Raw genomic sequence first — 16,371 nt, 5'->3', positions numbered from 1 at the left:
TAATCACTGCTTATTAGAAAATAAAAACATCTTAAAAGTGACCTGCAAAACCTTCTCCAAAATGGGATCATTATTAAGTAATGAGCTGAATGTCAGACATAGTCACAAGCAGAGGAATATTCAGCTAGTAAATGACAAAATGCAGCTTTGGAAAAAAATCAGCTCCTTCAAAATTACGTCTGCTGCCCTTCTCTACTATACTGACCAAGAATGCATTGTGGTAGTGGCCCTGATTCTGCAAACACTTAAGCAACTTTATGCAACTAGCTCCATCACTCATGCATTGACTTCAGTGGAGCTACCTGCATGAATAGACTGATCTTGTTTGTGAGTGTTTCCAGGAACAATCTGTATGTTAGGTTGGACACCAGCATCCTCCCAGGAATATTGAATAACCCATATTGAATTAGATAAGTGGCATTTTTTTCCTTACAAAGTCACGTTGAAACTTCTTACATTTAAAATAACTTTTCCTATATAATGGATACCAATTCTGTTAAACCATGCCATATTCTAGAAAGGAGGAAAACTTTGCACATTTCATTAGGGAATTCTGCCCATCATTCTAATCTCATATGCACTTAATGTACCCATCGCAATGGGCACAGTGGTTTGATCCAGGTGTGATGAGGAAAGCATCTTACTATTGTTGTGAGAGAATCCTCATAAAAGAGGTGATTTAAATCAGTCTTGCAAAATTCCACTTGTCTGGGAAAAGTAACTCTGGCTGTAGGTGAGTAGAATATTTATTTTTCATCCATCATTATTGATAAGGGCAGATAGTATCCATTTTGTTTATTTGGGGCTGTGAAATTTCCATGATGGTTTTGCTTCAAATGCACTTTTTGCTTAATGCTGCATATTTATGAAAATTATTTTCTAGGACAATATGTTCAATATGTTCACAGGCTGCAGAGGAAAATGCAAAACCTGCATTTTCCTCTGAAGCCTGTGAGTGATATGCTAGCTCTATTGAAGTTGTTGAGTTTTTTTTTTTTTTTTTTTATTGACTGAGTTCTGTGGAGCTATGGTTTCACTTTTTGACATATCTCCTTCCCCTCTGATCTAATACAGATAATTTTGAAGGAGAAAAGCCCAGTCTGAAGAAATGTCTCTCAAAAGTTCCTGCTGGAAATAAAAAGAAGAAAAAAGATTGTGACACTGGAATTCATAGACTGCCAGGTAGATCTTCAAGGCAAAAAGGAGCAAAGTCAACAGTGAAGGAGGAAAATAACATAGCTGTGAAAAATGAAGGGAATCTTAAAGAGGAAATGTGCAGGTAAGTTAATTTACAGCATCAGCATAACAGTCTAGAACAATATTATATTTTTTGTTAAATGTGTTTCGTTAAAACCCAGTTTTGTAAATACATCCAGGTTCCTTTAGTCATGCTAATAATCTCAGTTGGAACTATGCACTTGAGCATAATTATTTCAGGGGCATAGTTATTTGCAGGATCAGGCCACTGGAATTCAATCTTGGTGGAAAGCTAATATTTAAAATGTTTCCAAGTTTTATATAGTGCAAATAATTGTATTCTTATATGGAAGTTATCGAGTTATTTAGGCCAAATTTTAGATTTGTTTGTCTTTAAATGAAGGTAGTGTGGAGGAATGTAAAGTAGGACAAGAAGAAATGGGCTTAAATTGCAACAAAAGAAATAATCCTGCTTTGTGTGCAGGGGATCTGAAGAAGTCCCCTCCAGTCCTAAATTTCTGTGATTCTTTGACATTTGTATTTAAAAATGTAGAAGCTTTTCCATGCACTAATAGCAGGAAATAAAATGTCGTTTCACTGGCCAACATGAACACGTTTTACTAAAATAGCAAAAGAAACACACTTCTAATTCCTTTTCTTTATACTGATGAGGCTTCAGCAAGATTAACAGTTCAGAATATGAATTCTGTAAGGCCCCGATCCTGCAAAACGTTGTATATAGACAAACTCTGTATCTATGTAGATCCCAATGAAATTAATGGGGATCATTTAAGGGTATGGATATCTCCATGGAGATCCTTGCAGAATGGGGACCTAATGTTACATACTGCACTAGGAAGACTCTTTCCCCATTTTTACTGTTCTGCCTCTTTTTATGGCAGGGATGTTTTACTTCATACATACAGAGAGATACATTATCTGCACTTGTGGTTTCGCTTGTAAAATATTATAAGGCTTTGTATCTGCTATTTTTAATACAGATGTATTGTATTTGTTTTTATATTCTTTTAATATTTTCCTTCAGTTCTTAAAACAAGCAAACTATACACTCTAACTGTTAAAACCTTTTTTGTTGTCTTCTATAATCTTTATAGTGCTTTACCAAGCTCCCCTCAAAAGGAGATGACTTTGAAAAGAAAATCAGCTATTAAAAAAGAAATAGATGACGATGAAGATGATGATGGTGATGAAAGTGAGGATGAGTGGGAAGATGTGGAAGGTAACAAACAGCCTTTTAAGGTCGCCTTCTCAACTATTAAGCTCTAAATATTCTTAGATACTGTTGTTCTTGGTGATGATTTATTTGATTCTGGTGCAACCTCTCTCTGCAGTTACAGCTATAGGTTTTTCTTTTTTATTAGATCCTTCATAATATTTATATAAGTGATTCAATCTAATATAGTGATCAGGATTTTGAATATGATAGTGCTGATAGGTGTTTAAAGTTGAGTTTAGTTTTAACCCATTATATTTATCAGGTAGAATTTTAGCCTCTCGTTATTCATGTACAAACAGTATATTGGGGCAGCTTTATCCCTTTTCTAAAATTTCCTTTATTGCCTACTTAAATAACAGAAAGTTCAGAATTTGCTTCCTGCAGGTTCTATCCTGCCCCTCATTCAGTTTGCCTCAGAAAGACATATGGGACCTTTTTATATCTGGTGTTGAGAGTCGTATAGTTTTGTCTGCGAACAGAACAGCTCTACATCTTTATGTACCTGACACCTATTGACATGTGTTGCAATGCTGCAACTTAAAAGGGGCACTCCCTGAACTCTTTGTAAATAATAAATATACATCGAGAGAAGCTTTGAATTAGTCCAGCAGAAGAACTAGACTGTGATTTCCTAGAGATATGGACAGGAACAGATAACTCCTTCAGTAAGGTACTAGTCATTTAGCCATCAAACCAGGCTGCAAGGACCAGAATTGTATTGTATTGTAGCTGTAAATGTATGCCTGCTAAAGTGAACTCCCTACTTAAAAACAATTCTGAGTCTTGCCAGTCCTTTTGAATGAATAGTTAGAGAATTAGACTGAATGCAGAAATATGGCACCAAAAGCCAGAGGATGAAGTCAAGAATACCAAGGCTGGTAGGAATGTCAACATACTATATACATAATAATATCCCTCTACTGTACATTCTGTGGCAGAGTCCTGGAGCAGGTAACGTTAAATAGGACTGCATTACTATAGAGAAGGCTGCATTCTCAGCTCCTACCTAATGTGGAACACACAGCTCAAAAAATAATGAGGATTATTTTATAAATAACTGTCTGAATATAGTGCTCCTGTATGGTGCCATAGAGACAGTTCTGAAACCAAAATGCAGTCTTCCCCCACAACAAATGCAACATGGCTGATAGCAATGCAATGCTTCTCTTATGCCGCTCCACAAATGTTCTTCAACCCACTTCTGAAGTAATTATTTGTTCTTTGAACTTTCTGCTAAAGAGGGGTGATGGTGATGATCGTATTATGAAAGGGAGACCTGTCTGCTAGAAACCGCACTGAATCAATATCTTGATACTGAAGCTACTGGCATTCCATGAGTATCTTAGATCAGGGGAGAACAACAAATGGCCCATGGGCCAGACACGGTTTGCCAGGGTTAACTCATGGCAGACTGCCAGCACCTTATTTACCTGCATGTCCGCTCCTGTTGGCTGCAGATTGCTGTTCCCAGCCAGTGGGAAGCGGTGTCCGTTTTCCGCAGCTCCCATTGGCTAGGAACAGTGATCTGTGGCCAACAGGATCTGCGAGTGGCCATACCAGTGGATGCGTAAGTATACAAAGCACCGGAAGCCCACCAGAAGCAAACCCGGGCGAACTGTCTGAGACGCGCAGGCCACTTATTGCCTGCTCCTGCTTTGGATATGGCATACCGCTCATTTAAAGTAGGTTACTCAACAGACACCAAATGACCGTTTCTTTGTGTACCTAGGTAAGCAAGAGAGGAAAAGCTCCCCAGGGACATTGATTTCATAGGCATCAATTTTAATTTTATATTTCTAGAACTCGAAGAGAAATCAGGCGAAGCTGCTGCACTTCCTGCACTAGTGCTGCCCAGCAAACCAGTTGAGATAGAGATTGAAACACCAGAGCTGGCAAAGAAAAGAGAGAGAAGGTAAGATCGGTTGTATAGAGGGAACATTGATCGCTTCCCCTAATGTTTTCCATCCATGTGCAGAATACATTTTTTATGTGCACTGAGGTATATACGCAAATGTGCTTCACCAGTAGAAACAAAAAACCTAGCTGTGGACGCTCTGCTAAATAGCTTGACAGCATTTGAATCTCTCTTGAATGGCTGCACAAGTGCACAGCTTATAGGAAATGCTGGAGGGGTAGTGAAGCTGAGAATTTACATGTGTTCTCATAGTTCTATGAATACTTGTTATAGGTGTATGATGAACTTTTCTTTCCCAATTCATATGGGCATTGTGAGGATAGAGTAGGTAGGTAGTTAATTAAAAGTGCTAAATAAACCAAGTAATAATTATCGTGGCCTTTTATACTGACAACTTTAAATCAACACACTAAGTCTCAATAGTAAGGCATGTAGAATTCATAGTTTTTAATCACATCTGTACTTCGTGATTATTTGCATAGAATTGATTGAGCTCTTCCAAAGCATGCACAGGTGTTAGTGATTCTCTGAGGCATTCTTTTTTGATAATTCCAAATCCTAGTCAGGAATCCATAACAATAGGTCCATAGGGCATTACAACATTCATTTATTTTATATCACTTTGTAGAGAGAAAAGAAAAGCCGAGTTCGAGACCTATCTGCGGAGAATGATGAAACGCTTCAACAAGGAGGTTCATGAAGATACACATAAGGTGAGGGTCACAGAAGCAACTTGGTGGAGAGGGTACAGATCATGAAGACTTCAAAACAGTTGTGGGATGTGATTGAAAAAACACAGTGACATTTAGTGCTAATTCTAATCTGCATGATCTATGACCTTGCCTAGAAATTAAAGGAAAAAGGAAGCAGCGTTCCAATCAATTCACATACTGGTTTCTCTCTGATCATCATTTAGAATCCCTGCCACTTGCAGAATCTGCATTATTGAAATTCAGGAACAAAATAGATGTCAGTGGTCTATATAGGATTAGCTACTGTATTGGGCAACTCCTGCTCATATTCATGGAATTAAACTCTTCTTCACATTTAAGTCTAAAGATACTGTTGGGCACACAATGTATTTTGATCAAGATCCTCATAGTATGTACGTACCTAACTCCCACTTACACCAGTGGGAGTTAAGCACATACATACTTGTTGAGGAACAGGGTCTTTATGATTTTCTTCTGGAGCACTGAATGGTAAGATGGCCTCCTTGGCTCAGAAGCTCTGGGTTCAATTTCTGTTTTGACACAGATCCAAGGATGTGACTTTCCTACTTTACAATAATGTTTCAAGAACAAACCCAGTAATATGTAGTGCACAGATATTATGATGAAGGTGGCCAGATAAATATCTACATACACCGAGTGAGGATTTTCTGTTAAATTAGGAAGGCAGAAGTATGTGATTTTGCCATTGTTGCTGGTGGACATCCTTCCAACTTATGTTTCGGTTTTTGTACTACCGATGGGAAAAGGGTGGGAAATCATGACAATGAAAAGTATTTAAAATGAGGACTAGCTTTAGATTTTATTTTTGAAGATGAATATTGCTCTTGCTTTCTAGTGAAGCGATTACAGTAGTTTCACATGTACAAGATAAGTTGGTTTTGTATCAATTTTTGTGCCTAGTCCCAGAAAACAAATAATGGGATGTGTATAAATCAAAGCTCATCAGTGTTTCTAGATGGTAGATGGATGTATGGTTGTCAAAGGGAACTTTACTAGCACTTCATTTCAGGGCTTGTTTAAAATCTGCTTCTCAGATTTTTGCTATCTTTGTTTCACTTCCCTAATAATTGTGCCATGGAGTAGAATTGAAACAAAGGTCTTAGAAGTGACAGTTTTAAAGACAGAATTTAAGCTGTTCTGGCAAAGGCTACAGAAATTGTATGTAACAAAAGGCTATATTCTCCTCTGGCTTACCTGGCCACAGCTCCTTTGAAAACTTTTGCATTCTCTTTTCACATAGCTTTTGGGTCAGATTCGTGCTGGTATGTTAACTGTAATGTAGTTGCACCTGAATTAGTATGGCTTGTTGTATTAGCTGAAAAGGCTTTGTATTTGTCCTTCTCTAGCTGTTGATAGAGGAGTAAAGTCATTCATTGTACCTAAAATACTGGCTGTTACAATCTTAAAACCTATTTTTTCTTCTCCAGGTTCACCTACTGTGTTTGCTAGCAAATGGTTTCCATAGGAACAGGGTCTGCAACCAGCCAGATCTCCAGGCTATTGGCCTTTCCATCATCCCCACCCACTTCACTAAAGTGCCTGCAGGTCGTGTAGACCTTCTCTACCTCTCCAACTTGGTGAAATGGTAAGAACCTCCTTTGTAATCATGCTTCTCTTATGTTGACTATTGAACTTCTCATGCAACACAAGTAGAGAGATCAATGTTGGTGAGTGTAGTCACCAGTAGTCCCTCAAAGTTTATTCCACACATGGATAGAAAAAATTCATGTGCATTGAGGCACGTGAGGATGTATGCCATTTGTAGAAACGCATGCTGCCAGCTGTGGATTCTGTGGGCACTCTGCTAATCAGCTGGGTGGCATTTGAATCTCTCAGAGGTGGCTGCCCAAGCACAAAACTTACAGGGAACACTGGTAGTCACCTATGCTCAAGTGATTTATCTTATTAAATATTGATGTGAGGAAAATTCCTGTTCCTCCTCCTTTTTAAACATTTTTAGGGAAAGGTGAACTATAGTTCTTCTTACTAGACAGTAAGATGAATTTGTCATTCTTCAAGGTTTGTTGCAACCTTCACTATCAACACTGAACTCTCTGTTGATGATCGAGAGAGCCTCCAGTCCACTTTAGAGAGGCGCTTTGCCATCTACGCCGCAAGAGATGATGAAGAGTTGGTCCATGTGAGTGACTTGAGGTCTGGATGCTCCCGAAGTTGCGTGGCTGGGTTTGGATGCCCGATCATTGGGGTTGCTGCTATAGAGGTTGCAGGTCAGGCTCAAGGGGTGAAGCTGTGTTTGAAGAAAACTGATAGATGATCTCTGGGCCTCAGTTTTCTCTTTATTTTATCTTTGTTTTGAATGTAGTCCATGTGCTTTGAATGACACACTTGATTTATAATCTGAAAAAGCACTCACCAGGCTCCTGCTGTGATTAGCCCCCGGTTTTAAGCTGTACCCAACTGAAGGCCTGGTGCTTTTGGCCCTCTGTTCTAGGCAATATCCAACTGAATTCCAGGTGTAATTGGTCCTGATGCTGATGTCTTCACAGGTAAGTATGTGCATTCATTCAAAATAATGTTGTTCGAGTTTGCTCTGGAGGGCAAAGCAACTACAAAGCCACATTAACCAGCTCCCTAAGGATTCCTCTTGTGCAAGGAGATTCCTGGGGGCACACCACCCCTTCCTGGTCTCCAGTTTACAGGGTATATGTGGAAAAACCAGTTGTGATCAATGTGTCATTGCGCTGAGGCAATCCTCAGCAGTCAAAATGACATCTTGAGGCCAAAGGTATTCAGGTATGATTTAGAACAGCCTGAAGGTTTTGAATAACTGTTTTTAATGCATCTGGCAATAAGTCAGCCTGTGACTTGGGAACTGGTGTAGGGGTAAATTAGAGTCATGTCTTTCTAGTTCACATAGAGGCTACTGGTTAAAGAAAAATAATTTATGTGCACAAAACTGAGCACTAAGGGAAGGCTTCCCATCCTTCAGGAGAGCTGCATGTAAAGTGCCATTTTGCAGGCATGCTGCCCACAATTCCATCATGGTCCTTGGAAGTCTGAGAAATTGTAACATCATTCTAGTTGTAGAATGTCTTTGCTATGGCTGGAGGTGCAGAGATACCTGTAGTTAGGATCTATGGAATCATGCTTATGTGCATTGGCAGGAGAGGAGCACAGGTATGCCTAGATTTAAACACTTCTGGCTTGAATTTATCTATTCCTGCTTATTTCTGCTCACTTCCATCTAACAAAACAGCAGGTTACCACTAATAGTAGATTACAGTCACTAAACTAGAATTGCAGTGCCCTTAGGAATGGCTGATGTTTCTATATTGTAACTTCTCATTAGCATACATAATTTATTGAACCTATCCTTGAGAGACATGCCACCTTGCCTTCTTTAACACCATTTACCTCAGGAATTAGGAACTGAGAGGAAGAATTGTTCAGGGTTCTGGCACTAACCTCGGATTTGGGAGAAAAGGATGTGAGGCTTCGTCCCGCTACAACTTCTTTTGTAATTTTGGGCAAGTCATTTAGCCTCTTTGTGCCTCTGTTCCCCGTCTGTCACTCAGGGATGTTGTGAACATAAATACATTAAATACATATATTGCGAGACATTCTGATACTATGGTAATGGGCGCAATGTAAGTACCAGGTAACTGAAATGAATTTTTATCCACACACCTTGCGCCACGTGAAAGATCTAGCTGAAACTTGAATTTTGGGTTGGACTCTGGCTCTGATGTGGTTTTAAGCTGGCTGTTCATACTTTAAAAAACAAAACACAAGTTCGTTCGTTCTTTCTTTCTTAAACAGATATTTTTACTTATTCTACGAGCGTTACAGCTGATGTGCCGGCTTGTGCTGTCTCTGCAACCCATTCCCCTGAAACAGCCAGCAGGAAAGGTAGGGTTCATTAGTATGGTGAAAGAAAATAATTGAGTATTTTAGCAATCTGCATTCTAGCACAGAGGCTGATTGGAGTCACGTGATGTTAATGAAGACAGAAAAAAAAAGCTGTTAGAAAAATCTTGACAATAAGCTGTAGTACGGCAGAGTTGGAAGAATTGAACTTAAAGGAGTTATGTTAAAGTGATTAGCAAGCTCAAGTGGTGAGGATTGTGCAAGTGCCTTATAAGGTAAGGAAGCTTGGAATCACATTAATGCAATGTGTCTGCCTCTGTGGATAATACGAGGCTGTCTGCCCTGAGACTGCTGCTTATACTAAAGGTTGGATGAACGCTTATTTTAGTTTGAATATCTTATTTTCCGTTTAGCTTATACATGTTTCAATTCAACTTAAGATACATAAAAATAAGCCAGATTTAAATTGATATAAGAATGTCCATCCAGCTTTTTTCATCAGTATAAATTTAAAAAGTTTAAAGCCACGTTGCAAGTTACACTGGTGTGATTGAAACAAGGATCTAAGCTGCATAATGTCTTCCATCATATGTCTTTGGGGATCATACTGCCTGGGACTTTTAAAAACTAGGCTGGATGAAATGTTAGAGTTGGACTGAATGATCTAGGTCTTTTCCATCTCCAACATCTATGATGGAGACTAATTAATAAGTTCACAACCAGCTTGTACATCTAGCCAATATTCTCTTCACTGCTTTCTGGAGTTGGGAACACAGAGCACAGATTCTTGAAGTACACCAAAATGTCCCTCTTTAGCTGTTTGTAGGTTTGAGGTCCCTAAAACTTTTAGCCTAACAGAACAGTACTGTAGTCACAAAGATTTGTTCTTTTCCCACCTTGCTCAGTCAGTGGAAGTTGGAATTTGTCTAACAAACATTGTTTACTCTTGAAAAAAATCAAGATTACTTCTTTTGTTTTCAGGGCAAGAGCTCCTTGAAAAAGCATTCTGCCAAAACCCCTAAGGCTCCATCAAGAAAAAGCTCCTGCAAACAAGCCAAACAGGAGGAGATGTCGGGGAGTGAAGGCGCTGACAGGAAAGGAAATGTCTCTGTAACCAAAAGGTCAAGTAAATCAAAGGTAGTCAAGGGTGGCCAGGAACAAAAGGAAACCAGCGACGGTGAGAGCTATCTGGAGGAAGAGGTAGGAACACACAGGCCCAGAAACAGTTGCCGACGAAGAGCGACTGTGAAAGTGTCTTACAAAGAGGAGAGTGGAAGTGATGAGGGCAGTGATTCTGAGTTTGAGGCTTCAGATGAGGAGGACAGTCATTTCTCTGATGAGGATTTTGAAACTGTCTGTAAGAAGCAGAAGAGATCATCAGGGCCCCATAAAGCAAGGCTAGCAGTTGAAAATAGCAGGAAAGCCAAGTCTTTGGAATCAAAGGAGTTCAAAAATTCGGGTGGAAATGAGCAATTGCTGGCAAAAGCAGCTTCTCCAGGCTCTTCTAATAAACCAAAGAAGAGGAATAAAATAATCTCAAGTGATGATGATGATGGGGAACAGGAGGCGGTCAAAGTGACAGGCACAGACCAGTGGTTGGAAATCTTTGTTGAGCGGGAAGACAGATGGGTGTGTGTGGACTGTGTTCATGGCATCGTTGATCAGCCCTCCCTGTGTTTCAAATATGCCACCAAGCCTGTTTCCTATATTGTGGGGATTGATACCAATGGGCATGTAAAGGACATAACACAAAGGTATGATCCCGCATGGATGACGTCGACAAGGAAATATCGTGTGGATCCGCAGTGGTGGGAAGACACGCTGGAACTATATAGAAGCCCCTTTGTGGAAAGAGAAAAGAAGGAAGACAGGGAGGTAAATGGACACCAGTCAGTTGGGCTCATTTCATACTAAGAGCCAAATCATAACATCCTGAGTCTGGCAAAATTCCCTGGGAGATTTTCCCTAAGCAGGGATGCTGGGGTTTGGTGCTAGAGTATTTGCTGTAATTGTATGCAGGTGTTTTAAGTCTGGGACTGCTCTGGGGAACATACATATGTTAATTATAAGAGCTAAGATAAAATGAAGACTGTTTTAGGAGAGATTCTAGAGGAAAAAATGCAGAGGACAAACCCATTTGTAAATTGTAGCTTAGAACAGCATTGCCCTTGTTAAACATTTTGAACCAAGCTCTTCTGTGGTGTAATTCCATCAACACCAAAAGAGATACACCAGGGATGCCTTTTGTCCTTTTGGGTACCTGATTTTGGTAAGGGGTTCTGATTTTTCCTTTGATCATGTTTTTGTGTCATCTTTCTTTGTTTTGTAAAGTGCTGGTGCAGAAGATTGTTGATTTCACTATTGTTTGCTTGGGTCACAGTTTCTAGTTAAACTTCAAGACCGGCCGTTGCCAACCTCCATTGGCGAGTATAAAAATCACCCTCTTTATGCACTGAAGAGGCATATCCTGAAATATGAGGCCATCTACCCTGAGACTGCTGCTATCTTAGGATACTGCAGAGGAGAGGCGGTCTATGCCAGGTAAGACACAAATGCTTGTAAAAATTATGCACATGTAACTAAGCTGATTGACCGTAGCAAGGCAGTTCTGTGTACCTTTGCAATCCATTGAAAGCATATAGGCAATCATTTTGTTCTGGCTTTTTTAGAGACTGTGTGCACACACTGCATTCTCGGGACACCTGGCTGAAGCAAGCTCGAGTGGTAAGGATTGGGGAAGTACCCTACAAGGTAAGGGAGCTTGGGATTACATCATTGCAATGTGTCTGCTCTTTGTGAATAAATACCATCTGGTATGAAAATACTGCTTTTATACCATCTTCCCATTGGCTGCATAGACAGGATTTGTACATGGGGGAGCTCTGTGATGGGGATGGAGATAAAATTATTTCCCTCCAAGTTGCAGGTAGCTGCCCTTCTGATGTGAATCCATCAGCAAGGCAGGCCCACCGATACATAGAACCCCATTAAATGCTCTTCACACTCTTCGGGATTATCCCTGTTTGGAGGCCTCCTGCCTTGAACACCTGCATTTTGTTTGATTCTCTTCAAAGCCTTCTAGGGTCCTTCCTTTAATTGGAAGATTTAGTCCTAGTGTGCCCAGGTGCACCCAGGGCTGGCCCGAGCCCTTTTGAAACCCTGTACCTGGGCGAGCGGCGCCGCCACAGGGTGCATGCGCGGGCCTGCCCATGGAGCGCGGGCCTGCCCTCCCAGGGAGTGCGGGCCCGCCCCCCCAGGGCGTGCCCCCCCCCCCCCGGGGCACACGGTGCATGTGCACACTGGCCACAACTGCTGGCGCACGCGCCAGGCCATGCAGAGCCCCACAGCCATGGGGGAAAGGCGCTGCTGGCCAGCGCTGTGGGGATGTGGGTGGGCCAGCGCTGCGGGAGCTGGGCACGCAGGTCCTGATGGCAGCTGTAAGGGATACCACGCACCCCTTACAGCTGCCATCAGGCGCCCCTCATCGGTTGGCGCCCTGGGCAGCTGCCCAGCTCGCCCATGCCTCCGTCCGGCCCTGGGTGCACCAAGCATAAACTATAACAGAGGTCAAAGGTATAGACTACGCACTTTTTCCCCTCTTACACCCTTCTCTTTCAGTTACCCAAGTAAAATCTGAGATCCCAGATTAGTACCAGTTTGTTTCTAAAGTGTAATAAATGTGTTTGCACAGATGGTGAAAGGATTTTCCAACCAGGCAAGGAAAGCACGAATGGCAGAGCCTTCGAACAGGGAGAAAGAGGATTTGGCACTTTTTGGCCTGTGGCAGACAGAGGAGTACCAGCCTCCTGTGGCAGTGGATGGAAGGGTAGGCAGCCCGGAAAAGAGGGTGATGTGTGTTGTGAATGCAAAAATGTGGAATGAAGATAGGATTTATTTTTCAAGGGTATCTGTGTGTTACTGGTAGGATCAATCTGCAGCCTTGGGATCCCTAAATTTGAAGTTGTTCAGATCTGGGATTTGTAGATTTAGTTAACAGCCCAAATTTTAGCCTCATCTAACCTATGTCTCTGTTGTTATGACTGCAAATAAATCTGGAATTTTGTGTCTGCCATTCAGAATTTTAGAAATCAAATTTAGTTAGCTTTTAGCTAATTAGAAATGAATTAAGCTAATTCAGAATAAGGTACTCTCGTTCTGGTATAAGAGCATTTACATATGGAAAAAACTGGGAATAGTTAATTTGCTTGAAATTCACACGGTACCTTTTCTGAATTAATTTTAACCCTTACGTCAAGGTTGTCTACATAGGTAAAATATAGTTTCATAGTATAGGTCAGGGTCTGAAAATATGACTTGTGACTTAAATATTAAAGAACTGTTGCCATTGCTAATCAGACATTCAGAATAAGGGGTAACTAAGCATACACTTGTGAAATATCTATCTCAATAAGAGCAGGAATTTTCATTAATTTCCTGACTCAGTACAAGGCTTCACTTTTTATTTTCATTTTTCAATAACAGGTTCCCCGGAATGAATATGGAAATGTGTATCTTTTCCAGCCCTGTATGTTACCAATAGGCTGTGTACAGCTAAAACTTCCCAATCTGCATAGAGTGGCACGGAAACTGGATATTGACTGTGTTCAAGCCATCACTGGATTTGATTTTCATGGTGGCTACTCACACCCAGTGTATGTGATATGCCTGCTTTCTGGTTTGTTGAACCTATGAAGATTTTTTTTTTTTGTATGCTACATTGTGGGTGTTCCATGCCAAGGGGGTATACCATGCCATTTTCACTGGCAGCTGCTGTAGACACAGAATACCTCCAGGCAAGCTATGGCATATGACCTCACAGAATTCAGCTCAACATCCTATCCTTTCATTTCCATTAGCAGCCTACTCTTGCTCTGGAAGAGTAGGGAAACCACCCTTGCAGAGATATCTATTGTTTTGCTTTTTCTGTCAGTACTCAGCAGTCTTCAGTGATGCATCAAAATGTATTGATTGGGTTCCATTCTTCCCCTAGCACTTGGCCTATTTTGCTAGTTCATAAACTGAGAGGTAAACTTGTTCTCCTTTCCAGTACTGATGGCTACATAGTCTGTGAAGAATACAGAGAGGTGCTCATTGCAGCTTGGGAGAATGAACAGGCAGAGCTAGAAAAGAGGGAAAAGGAGGTGAGAATTGTTTTCACAGAGTGGTTATTTTTTATATTGAACAATAATTTAAATTATTTTATATAACAGTCAAACGTGTGGGCTATGCAAGCATTCAACAGAGCTGAGCCAATGCATAGAGGTCAGAATCTAACATTTCAATAGCATTTATCCAAATAGAGTTCAAAGCACTTTTACTCTGATATCCAAACTGTAGGGACACATGACCTATTAGAATAATGCTCTCATCTCTGGGATGGATCGCAGCATCTGTTTAACAGCACACAGCAACATTACATAGCTGTTTAGAACAGAAAGTGAAGAATCCATAGCTCGGGCTAAATTTGTAGGCATGATATAATTACCCAAGATGAGATTTGCCAGGGAATGAGAGCCAGCATCCCACTTTGTGACATCTATGTTGTATTTAATCCAAATGTTGGCCCCTCCTGCAGTATTGGATGGTGGGACATTGATTTAGTACGGACTTTGAGAAAAGTGCCCAATTCAGTATTGACTCAGAGACTAATGCCCAATATCCTACAGCAGGGCTGGGCAATAATTTTTGATGGGGGGGCACAACCAAGATTTTGGAAAGTGGTCAAGGGCTGGACTCTTACATAATATTTAATGGAGGAGGTTCGGGGCTCTGGGATAGATGCAGAAGGGACTTGGGTGCAGGGTCTGGGAGTTAGGGTGAAGGAGTTGGTTGTGACCTGAGGCACTGGACTGGGGCAGGGGTTTGGGATGTGACCTGGGGCAGAGGATTGGGGAGCAGGTTCTGGGAGGAGGTATGGGTGTAGGAGTGGGAGGCAGAAGGTTTGGGTTATGTGGGGTTGGGTGGCAGAGGGTCAGGGGAGGGAGGAGCTGGCATTCCGGATGCAGGCTGTGGTCAGGAGACTTACCTGAGTGACTCCCAGCCAGCAGCCCAGCACGTTTTGGAGGCAGCCTCCCTGCCTGCCCCACCCCTGCACAGACTGCAGTAGCCATGTGTACATGTGAATAACTATGAGCTGGGGAGGGAGGCTATTGTGCTTCATGTGCTGCCTGTTGTTCAAACTAGAAACCAGCCAATGGGATTGTGTTGGGGCGGGAGGCAGCTCATGAAGCCTTCCCACCTGCCCTCCAGGCTCACAGTTGCGAAAGAAAAACAGCCCGTCAGCTGCTTTTCTGAGTGGTTTGCGGGTGGGACTGGGCAAACATGGAGATGCCTGGGGCTTCCTGCTGTGTCTGCAGGCTGGGATCCGGTGGCACAGCAGTCTGGATCTGGCCCATGGGCCTCATTTTGCCCAGTCTGTCCAACAGTATCTACTGACATTCTTTTAGGGTTTCTTCTGTTAAGTACTGACCAATCCTGGCACTGCTTAGCTCATGAGATGTAAAAAACTATGCTAGCTGCTGATAGTAATAGTATAAAATTATATGATGGAATAAATATGATTGTTGTACAAACATAGACCTTATAAAATATAACTGCAGAGGAATGATACAATGCATTTAGATTAATATACAGAATTTCTCCATTCTGTTTAAACACCAAAGACCTTTCAAACAGTTTTGAATACATCAGAGTTCTTGACTTTAAAGCTTTCTTGTTTTGAAATAATAATTCCACATAGAAAAGAGAAAAGAGAGCACTGGGGAACTGGAAATTGCTGGCAAAAGGACTTCTCATAAGAGAGAGACTGAAGCAACGATACTGCAAAAAGGTAAGAATCTTTGTGTATTTCTGCTACTAGTAAGGTGTTTTCCAAGGTGGAGTTTGCCTATCATGCATCACTCAGACCTCTCAAGAAAATGGTAGCCATGGACTTTGCATTTAATTCTTGTCTCTTGTTCCCAGTTCTTACAAGCTCTTTTCTTGGGACAGCTCAAATGAATAACATGAGCAGGATTCAACACTTTTGATTATTAAAGTGGTGAGGGGCCAAGAAACCCAACTAAGTGCATCCTCACTTGATTTGAAATTATGTCTAGCATTGTAACGTATCTAGTGCTTCCTTTGGCCTTTCCATATATTAATTGCAGCCTGTGAGAACACTTGAGGGTTATTTTGGCAGATGAAGCTGAGTACCCTTGCTGTCCTATTAATGCAGTTGGTGGTGGTGGTTAATGTCACTACGCACTTATTTGATAAATGACACGTGACCGTTAGCAGTGTTTGACACTGGCATGCTTTATTTTCAATGGGTACATCAGAGAACTTCCAAAATCTCTTCATGGAAAGTTCTCTCCCTTTCTTCTCCCACTAAATTTGAAATCTTGTCCCTGTTTAATATAAGATGAACACTCCGCAACTAAGCAACATGGTTTTATATTATGGCCTTAAGCGACGAGGAG

General features: G+C 41.3%; 1 protein-coding gene across 7 annotated transcripts in view; it reads left to right on the top strand.

The window, feature by feature from the left end:
* XPC (XPC complex subunit, DNA damage recognition and repair factor) overlaps window positions 1–16,371 on the top strand; it is a 37,057-nt gene that overhangs the window by 2,819 nt on the left and 17,867 nt on the right. For all 7 annotated transcript variants that reach the window (XM_025188764.3, XM_025188766.3, XM_025188767.3 and 4 more), the window contains exons 2-15: window positions 1,075–1,279; window positions 2,313–2,437; window positions 4,235–4,346; window positions 4,978–5,062; window positions 6,511–6,668; window positions 7,103–7,223; window positions 8,864–8,953; window positions 9,893–10,786; window positions 11,292–11,452; window positions 11,581–11,662; window positions 12,603–12,737; window positions 13,394–13,563; window positions 13,959–14,052; window positions 15,651–15,740. In XM_025188764.3, coding sequence (XP_025044549.3) covers window positions 1,075–1,279; window positions 2,313–2,437; window positions 4,235–4,346; window positions 4,978–5,062; window positions 6,511–6,668; window positions 7,103–7,223; window positions 8,864–8,953; window positions 9,893–10,786; window positions 11,292–11,452; window positions 11,581–11,662; window positions 12,603–12,737; window positions 13,394–13,563; window positions 13,959–14,052; window positions 15,651–15,740 — 2,522 coding nt within the window. The remainder of the gene's footprint in view (window positions 1–1,074; window positions 1,280–2,312; window positions 2,438–4,234; window positions 4,347–4,977; window positions 5,063–6,510; window positions 6,669–7,102; window positions 7,224–8,863; window positions 8,954–9,892; window positions 10,787–11,291; window positions 11,453–11,580; window positions 11,663–12,602; window positions 12,738–13,393; window positions 13,564–13,958; window positions 14,053–15,650; window positions 15,741–16,371) is intronic.

This window comes from Pelodiscus sinensis, chromosome 11 (genome assembly GCF_052426305.1).
Source record: "Pelodiscus sinensis isolate ZL-2025 chromosome 11, ASM5242630v1, whole genome shotgun sequence".
Lineage (NCBI taxonomy): Eukaryota > Metazoa > Chordata > Testudines > Trionychidae > Pelodiscus > Pelodiscus sinensis.
The sequence above is the reverse complement of the archived record's forward strand: the minus strand, read 5'-3'. Positions and strand labels throughout refer to the sequence as shown.